Source organism: Cyprinus carpio, chromosome A8, assembly GCF_018340385.1.
Source record: "Cyprinus carpio isolate SPL01 chromosome A8, ASM1834038v1, whole genome shotgun sequence".
NCBI lineage: Eukaryota > Metazoa > Chordata > Actinopteri > Cypriniformes > Cyprinidae > Cyprinus > Cyprinus carpio.
This window is the reverse complement of record NC_056579.1, coordinates 25,424,195-25,434,228: the sequence shown is the minus strand read 5'-3', so window position 1 is coordinate 25,434,228 and position 10,034 is coordinate 25,424,195. Positions and strand designations below refer to the sequence as shown.

Below are 10,034 nucleotides of genomic sequence, written 5' to 3'. Positions count from 1 at the left end.
TGATACAGAGATCAGCTATCAGAATGATGTCTTAAACTAGCTGATATGCAAGACACTTTAATTCAGGAACACTGAAAAGTTGATTTGATACATCTCACTTTAAATAAACTTTAATATTTCAATCTGTCTGCAATTTTAAAAAGCAATACATGGCACCATAACTGTACGCTGATGCTCACAGAGTCTACTGCCTGCACATGATATTGAGAACAAAATGTTTAACTCTACTAACCTTCATTCATTTTATGGCCAAATTAAACAACTAAGTTTGTAAGAAAAGAGGAAATAAGTGCACATCCTACTCAAAATCCATATAAGCCGGGAACTCAAAGAGTCCCAGTGCTGCAAACCACAATACTGATTCAACAGTAAAACACCACTGAGACTGGGATACCGTATCATATCCATACGTCTAAGGCAGGATCATAAATGAAAAGCAATTCTCCAAAGAGGCAATGCTTCGTATTGCACAAGACCCTAAAAATAATTGTACATAATTGTGCTGGGAGTCATAGAGAGAAAATTACTGAAAAAAATGAGATTGGCAGATGGACATAAATCAGGCTCAGCGAGAGAGCACAGGGAGTGTGACATCAGCGGGTGTGTCGTCCAGTAGTGTCAACGAACGTGGATGTAGTCAAGCTTCACGCTGAATCTGAGATGGCTCCTGCTGGCTGGCATGTTTTTTTTTTGTTTGTTTGTGACTATAACTTGACATTGTTGAGGCCTTTAGAGAGGCTCTGTATGTAGGCCTCATGGATTGCACTGAGGAAATGGGCATCATTCTGCAAAGAAATATAGGCAGACAGTTGAAGACAAAAATTATTCACTGTTGGTTTGTGAAAATGCGGGTGCAAGTCTGTACCTTTATGAGATGTATGAGTGTATCTTTAAGCTGGGTGCGACTGTACAGGGAAGAGGGCACGTCTGCTGTGGGAGACGTCGGGGAGGCGGGGATCTTCAGTGGCTCGGTTGTCTTGGTGATGGAATGCTGGAACACACTAGGAGACAGTAACAGTGAAGACTCCTCCCCCTGAACAGCTGGCCCTGCCCACATGACAGAGAGAGAGAGAGAGAGAGAGAGAGAGAGAGAGAGAGAGAGAGAGAGAGAGAGACATATAAATATACAGACACCAAACAAAACATCAAACCTGACAACTCCCACGTCAGTATACTGCCACCAAACAATACATCAATCCTGACAATGCTCTCAAAAGTGCACTTACTGGAATGGGTTTGACCAGACTCGAGGACTGTGTAAACGCATTCACCTCTTTACTCTGTCAAAGAGAAGAAGGGAACTTATGCAAAAACAAGATACACTTCCAAAGTTTATTTTAAATGTTTTCTGTGTTTTTCACTGACGTATGTCAAAATGAACAAAATAGTAAAATACAAAAAGAATATTACACAAACCTACAATATGTTAATTAATACAACCTGTAGTGTGAAAAGAGAAAACTTCATACAAACGTGCTTGGTTTTGCTTTTTTACTTTGTTTATAGTGAATGGGTCTTTACACTTACGAAAAAGAACTTGTGATTAAAAAAACCCCCCGGCAAAACAGTATATTTGTCTGAAAGAAAGAGCCACAGCAAGATGAGCTTTGAAAAAGTAACGCAACAGTAAAGCAGCACGTTACTTTCCATAAAATGTAAATGATGTAACTATATTTTATAGAGTAATACTAGAACATGGCCAGCGTAGTCTGATTCACCAATGAATCTGAACGAATCAGAGCCGTAAATCAATCAAAGCAGGTATGCAATCACAAAGTGGTTTAGACCTCGTTTCCACCTGTATTTAGCACTAACCACACAACAAATGTTAATACCAGGTGTAAAGTATAAAGTTAATATATATATAAAATGCTAAACATAATGCAAAAGGTAAATTGCATTTGGATAGTCCTGATAAATAATTTTACCAGTAAATTAAGAAAGGGACTACATTATTTTTCTGGATAAGCATGTACTGCCATTAAACAAAATAAATAAATATATAATAATATATATATTTTTTTTAATCTATGTAATCGGTGACAGAGCAAATGCGTGTGTGTGTGTGTGTGTAGCATGGAAAAGTAGCATTCTTACGAACAGTACTGTTTGTTTACTGTTTATCATGCCTTAGAAGTAATAATAAAAACCCTTCCTGTTAGTATATTTACCCTGTAGAATACGTAATAGTAATAACATTATTGATAACAGTAATAACCCCCATCATAACCCCCATTATGCGTGTAAAGTTACACTCTTATTATTTACAAATATATATCTTTTTTTGTTTGGCCTTTTCTTTTAAAAGAGTATTGACGTTGTAAGTGACATTCACACTGATCACCCATAACCACAGGTACGTCATATGAATCAGAACATATTTTGAGGTGCATAAAGAGTCCCACTCCTGTACTGCAGGAAACAATGTGTCATTTCATCAATCATTTCTGCACTTGCATAAAAAAAAAAAAAAAACAAAAACACATACCATGAAAACATTGCTCGGTGTATTCACCTGTGCCGATAATGGAGCCTTTCCCGTGAAGGGCCCTGAAACTTTACAGGCAGATTCTCTGAAGCTCTGTGGGGTCACCAGCGAGCCGGGCATGAACCCAGGCAATGACACAGGCATCCCATGACCATCTGTGGGAGGATTCGTATAAGCAGGAGGGAGAGGACCAGCCGAACCACGACTGCTTCCACTCTCCTCCGGATTTGAAGCAGCTGGTCTTTGGTCTCGGGTGCCACAACCCTGAAACAGAGAGACCAGCGCCGGGCCTCCTGGGTCAGCAGACAGGCGAGGAGCGAGCAGAGGCTCCACAGAGCGAGACGGAGGGGCAAACACAGGCCCACGCATGCTTTCTCCCACAGTGGAGCTTGCTGACTGGGGCGCTTCTTTGGGTAGAGAGCTGCCAAAAAGCTCTTCCACTGTGATCTGCTTCACTAAAAACAGACCAGTACCACATATAATAAACAAAAGAAATAAATACACCAAAAAAAACACACACACAATTAAATAACACACAGTGAGGCCAAAATGTGTTGCAAACCAAGCTCCCTTTCTGACAGTAGCAAAGCTACAAAATTAATATTTTCAAAGATTAGGCCTTATATCCTCACAGTTCATTCATTGCCCGACTAACATATTGGGTCCTTCACAATACACTAATCGGGACAGTCAAGTCACCTTTCTTTAGCGATTCATACAATACAGACGGTGTCAAAGCAGCTTCACAGCGGTAGACGGAAAATGAACAGAATCAATGATGGAAACTCAGCTAGGGAGACTGCTTTTGACAATACACATTGCTTTAAACTATATCATATTTTAATATTAATGTACCTTGGTATTTCGTCCTTTGTAAATTAACACAAAATCAGCCACTGACTTATAAGTTTAGCAGATGTCTTAAAGGACCTGTTTAGGTAATATCCCTAACAGAGGCTATCCTTAACCTGATAACTTCAGGTTTTCTTAACTAAAGGGCTTAGTTGCAACTGGGCGGAGAGGATTAGTGCTGACTATCATAGAAGAGCAAAGAATGTTTTTCCACATCTAGTAGAAGTACTATAATATTTATTATAAGCACCTTCTCTAGCAGCACCTCCTCGACCTCCTCTCCCTTCACCTCCTACCCCTCATCCCGCAACGGCGCAGATTCAGAGCTCACCTGAACATCTCTCTCAACTGACTGACTCTAGAAACACACACACACAAATACAAACCTTATCTGTTATTCCAACATTCATTCAGTGTCTATTACCACAATGAATTTCCACTTGTGCCTCTTAAAAAATTACAATAAGGAGAAAGCATTAAACATGAACTCGTTGGTTAATTATTATTAATTCTAAGTTAAAATGAAAACGTCTGATATAAAATATAAACCTGCAGAGGGATTACCAAAACTTATCGATACTACTATCTTTATTATTCCGATTATAATAAAAATGCTTAGAGTGGTCTATACTGAAGTTTTAAAAATGACTGAATTTGGAGCCTCAGAGGCAGCTGCTTTCGAAGCCTCTCTTGTATAGTTGTGTGGGTGCTCGGTCAAGAACATTAAAGGTAGCAAATCACAGGCATGTCTGTTGAGCATGTGAACACAACAGCCAATAAGGCATTTACTCACTCAGCACTGATCAAAACTGAACGAACTGCATGCTCACAGAGTCCAACACAATGTAAATAAGAGATTTACTGTGCAGTCTAAACACACAATCAACCATTTTTGATCTAGTTATTTGATGATATGATATTTATGCTGTTTTTCTATTTGATTATAACAGGAGTGACTGAAGTGATCAACAGCTTTAGTGATCATAAAGGGAGCGCTCTTTACTCTTTTACTGTGCTTTCAATTTGAGCAGCAATTTTGCTGTGAAAGCGAACAACACAAAACAGAAGAGAAGTGAGACGTGAGGGTGGTCGTACTCTTTGATACTCCTCTTTAGCCTTGCTGAGCAGCTCTAGGATATCTGTGGGTCTGGTCTGAACACAACCATTGGTCCTGCCGCTCTGGCCTCTGTCGGGAGACGCTCGCAACGCCTCCTGTTTGACTATCCTACACTCACGAACAACAACTGAAGTTAACTACAGGGACAACACACATACAGAAGAAAATCAGAAATTTAACTACAGGGACAACAGAGATCTAAAATCAAATCAATCCACTCCATCAAAACACACTATTCATTCACAATCAACCATCCATTCATACACTGACATTAATGTGCAGACTCACCACCCATTCAACCAGCCTCCCACGGCAACATATCGCCCTGACAACAAAAGTGTTAAATCACAGATACTCACTGCAGCATGAGCTGTGCAATCCGCTGGCAGTCGGCCTTATCGTAGAACCAGATACTGTAGATGCCCACTGACACACAGAGAGACACACACAATCAAACACAACACACACGATCACACACAGGTAAAGAGGGGCTGTGCACAGTTACAGCGAAGAGCTCAACATACAGCGAGTTACAGAGACTTACAGCAAAATATCAGTCGAATAAACAACCTAAAATATGTGACCGCACTGGAGAACATTACCTGTTTTACTGAAAATCATGATGTTAATGTTTATAATATCTTAATACCTTATAATCGCATAGCAGATTAGAGCTGGACAATAATATCATTTTCATTCTGCAAAGATATACACAATCAAGCAACTGAAATATATATATATATATATAATGATATATAATGTATATCACTTTTTGTGCATGTACCCTAAGCAGATAAAGTTGCATGCACTATATATTCATCATTTTACAATTAACATAACTAAAAATAAAACACTACAACCCTAAAAAAATTCAGAAATCACATTAATTCTTCATTCTGAAATACTACTGATGTAAAAGCTATTCTTATATTTATTTTATTAAAATCAGTAAAATTATATATATTATATATATATATTATATATATATATATATATATATATATATATAGATTATATATATTTTAAAGGAACAGTTTATTGAACTTTTAGACAAAATATAAAACACTAAAATATGTTTGCAATGTGTGTTTAGTATCATGTTTTTCATACATCTGGCTTTTATGACTCAAATAGTATGATATAGTGCAGTGATTCTCAACTGGTGGGTCGCAGACCTGTTTTGGGTGGGTCTCGGTAAGCTGGTCAAAAAAAAAAAAAAAAAAAAAAAAAAAAAATTTAATGTGCATCTCATGTTTGATTGGTCTTTTATTTTAAAAAGGGTTTATTTTGACAGGCATTCGTCAGAGACGTGCGGCAGTTTACTATGGTAGCCATGGTAACCATCACCATGGTAACCATCCTGTGTTGTTTTGACATTCAGATTCGAGATGGCGAAGGCGCAAATATGACCCAAACTATTTAAAAAATGGATTTTCGTACATTGAGGATAAAAATGGACAGAAACCCCAGTGTGTGCTTTGTAGTGAAGTGCTTGCCAATGAGAGCATGAAACCGTCCAAACTGAAGCGCCATTTAGAAACAAAACATCCCGCATCGAAAGACAAGCCGGGGAGTTTTTTTCAAAGACGTCTCCAGGAGCTGAGGGCATCACAAAAGTGTCTGACAGCGTCTTGCTCCAAACAAGAACAAGCTCTTCGGGCATCTTACCTAGTATCTCACCGCATTGCAAAGGCCAAGAAACCCCACACAGTAGCCGAAGAGCTCATTTTACCTGCTGCAATGGATATGGTAAGAGAGGTGCTGGATCAGTCAGCGGCAGATAAACTGATAACCATACCACTTTCCAATGATACCATAGCTCGGCGGATTGAAGACATGTCTGGTAACATAAAACAATAGACCACAGCCCGCATCCAGGCAAGCCCTTACTACGCCTTACAGATGGACGAATCAACAGATATCGCTAACCATGCCATTTTATTGGTTTATGTGAGGCATGTGTGGGACGGTGATTTGCAAGAACAATTTCTCTGCAGCAGAGACCTCCCTACCACTACAAAAGCAGAGGACATTTTTAACACCCTGGACTTGTATTTTTGAGCTCACTGGGCCTCAGTTGGGAATATTGTGTGGGAATCACCACTGATGGAGCTGCCTCTATGACCGGGAAACATTCCGGGTGTGGTGAAGCAAATTCTGGAGAGGGCACCTAACGCGACGTGGAACCACTGCTTTTTGCACCGAGAAGCGCTGGCGGCTAAGAATATGGTACCTTTACTTGATGAAGCTTTAACAAATGTCATCAAAGTGGTGAACCACATAAAACGGAGTGCAAAAAGTAGCCGTTGCTTTTCACATCTATGTAAAGACCTGGGCTCTGAGCACATGCAGGTGCTGTATCACTCAGAAGTCCGCTGGCTGTCGAGGGGCAAGGTGTTGTCACGCTTTTACGAACTTAAAACAGAAATCGCCACATTCCTCTCAGAGACTAACTTACCGTATGCAGAACTGTTTGACAACGAAATGTGGCTCGTAAGAGTTGCATATCTTGCTGATATTTTTGAGCACCTCAACACATTAAATGTATCGATGCAAGGGAGAGGACACAATATATTTGAACAGTCAGACAAAATTGCTGCGTTCAAGAAAAAGATCTCACTGTGGCTAAATCATTTATCCAAAGACAGACTGGACATGTTTCCCAACTCTTGCTATGAAGCACAGCAGCTGGAGAATGCGGCCAAAAATAACTTGAAACAAACTTTAAGGGCACATCTCACTAAACTTCAAGCTCGGTTTGACGACTACTTCCCAGAGAAACAAACAACCATGGACTGGATACGCGACCCCTTCGGTATCAATGTGGAAAACATCACGTTGCCAAGCAACGAAGAGCATCAGCTGGTGGACCTTTCATGTGACCTGACGCTGAAAAAGAGATTTGGTAAGGTAAGCCTTTCCCACTTCTGGTGCAGCGATGTGATGACTGAGTATCCATCCCTCGCCACTTTAGCAGTCAAAACGATCTTACCATTCAGCACAACCTATTTGTGTGAAAGTGGCTTCTCTACCTTGGTCCACTCAAGTCAAGCAGAGAAACAGGTTTGGACACTGAGCATGATCTGAGAGTAGCTCTGTCTACTGTCACCACAGACTTTGAAAACTCTTATCAAGAGTAAAGCACATCCCCAATTGTCTCATTAACTTCCACAAATGACCTGGTTACGTGAAAACTTTATTTTGAGTGATTTTGACATTGATTTTTATTCACTTTTGTACATGCAGTTGTCATGGTCCTCCTTTTCGTTTCTTATTAATTTGTTCTGAATAGAGTAAAAATATCTTGTTATGTGGCCTTATTTATTTAATTAACTTTTGTACATGCGGTTGTCAGGGTCCAGTTTACTTATTAAGCTCTGAAATGCACGTTGTAAGGGAAATATATGTATGTATGTAGGGTTATGTTTTTAAAAGATGATATATGAGTGTTTTCAACAGTTATTTTTGAATAAATAAATTTTGTTGGTTGAATTCTAAAAAAGTGGGTCGCGACTTAATGACCATGGGAAAATGTGGGTCCCAGGGTGGGACCAGTATATAAACCCTAATAAAATCAGAAAAAAAAAAAGTTAACAAAATCCAGTAAGTGTTCATTCTGAAATACTACTGATGTAAAAGCTATTCTTATATTTATTTTATTAAAATCAGTAAAAAAAAGGGAGCAAAAGCTGAAGGTGGATGTTTTTTACAATTATACTAAAAGGTCTTTTACATGCAAAAAATTATAAACTATCAGTCAGAAGAGTTCTTTCAGCAAAGTTTTGATCATCTGGAGGCCTTAGAAACATGCGTATCGAATATGACACAGCACACTTTATAAAGAAACACTGACGAGTCAAACAGGGCCTTCTCACTGCGACGGATGGATAACAGAAGAACACAACCTCTCCAGTGTCTCTACTTACAGTTGCCATTCCTGTACAGGAGGAAGGGGTCCTGGAGCTGGAATTCCAGGTCTTTATTGATGGGCTCCACTAGGTTTTCTGTACTCAAACGGTTCATAATTGTGAAGCCATGATGGGGAGAAGCCGACCTGCAGAACAACAGTCATCCTTACACTACAATCACAGATCAATGTGTCACTAATAAAATAAAAACTACTGTGGGCCTTCACAGTCCCAGTCAGTCATCGCTCACCTGGCATAAACAAACAACGTGCCTTCAATCTCAGTCTTTTCCTGAAGTGAGAGAGATGTGTTAGTTCAAACAGGTACTAATACAATGACTTAGCAAAAGAATCACAATCGTTGACTGAAGCGTGGCTTTGAGTTTGTAGTGATATTACTGTCAGATAAAAACTATTATCGATTTCATTTCCAGATACTGATTTTCCTTTCAGATTATTTTATCATCAGATGACGAGTTCGCCTTTAAATCACACATCAGCTCGCAGCTATGTTTATCTTGACAACTAATATATGTTCCAGCAGACCTTCACACGCTCTTATAGTTCTCTGTATGTTCCTGGTGATTTGATATGATGGGTAATAAACGCACAAATACAGTAAACAGCAGAACGGAAGAACGGAGCTGGCGACGTTGCTATTAGCGACTGCAGGCTAACTGACGCGCGCGCGCTGATGTGGCGATGCGTCTTCTGAAATCTCACCCATTCGTTTGCTTTGGAGTTGAAAGTATAGAGCGCGACCTGTCCGGCGACGTCCAGCAGGTTCACTATGTAGGGGTCGTGCTGCTGTAGAGCCGCCAGACTCATGAGCTGTCCCACTTTATTCACACACTCCATCTTTCCACTGTGCCTACACGGAACACATTTCAGGAAGAACACTTCCGGTTGCCGTCCTCTCATCTACGTTCTCCCCCATGGATCCGCTCATCAACCCGCAAACCAACTCAGGCCTAGTAGTCGACATAACCTCACTTTAAACGGCATGTAGTCTAATTATAATATCGCTAAAATTAATGTACATTTATATTCTTTGTGTAACGATCTGTCTGTAAATTTGACGGTCTTTCTGATTATTATTTGCCCTTTTGAAAATTCGCAGAAAGCCTTTGGAGGATTTTGTTGTCAGGGAAGTGTCATGTACTGTTTTTTTTTTTTTTTTTTTAAAAAGCAGTTTTAGTTCAAGTTCCTGTATGTGATGCTACTAAATGTGATGCATTTCTTTAGTTTTTCATGGCTGTTAATAGATGTATAAACCTTGCTTTTTATACAAGATTACTCGTGGGTCACAAACCCATTGCCAGATTTACAGGAACTGGGTAAACGTAGACACTGAAGTGTTGGGGAGGCAGTCAAATTTACATTGTGAAATTACAAACAGCAGAATGTTAGTCATTATTGACTCAACATGCTTGCTTTGAACAAATGCAATTTTTTTAGCAAGGAGGAATTTTTAAAGATCTTTCGGTATTTATTTATAGTACAGTGACCTCTTACCAGACTTGGAGAGATGGTTATAATCTAAACAGGTATTTATTGAAATCAGCAGAGTGGAGACACAGGTGAGTATCAAATAGATAGTTATTGCGTGAGATGGATAACTTGTTTTCCTGGTGCAGAGTAGTCACAGCATATGATCTCCAAGATTTGCA

At 39.5% G+C, this 10,034-nt stretch overlaps 1 protein-coding gene across 1 annotated transcript; it reads right to left on the bottom strand.

Moving 5' to 3' along the window:
• Positions 1-211: 211 nt before the first annotated feature.
• Positions 212-9,265, bottom strand: dcp1a (decapping mRNA 1A). Its single transcript, XM_042762941.1, is given in 10 exon segments — positions 212-785; positions 866-1,047; positions 1,223-1,280; positions 2,516-2,935; positions 3,591-3,698; positions 4,436-4,565; positions 4,817-4,883; positions 8,384-8,511; positions 8,616-8,656; positions 9,088-9,265. Coding segments are annotated over 10 exon segments (1,350 nt in total). The 5' UTR covers positions 9,223-9,265; the 3' UTR covers positions 212-704.
• Between the last annotated feature and the right edge of the window lie 769 nt (positions 9,266-10,034).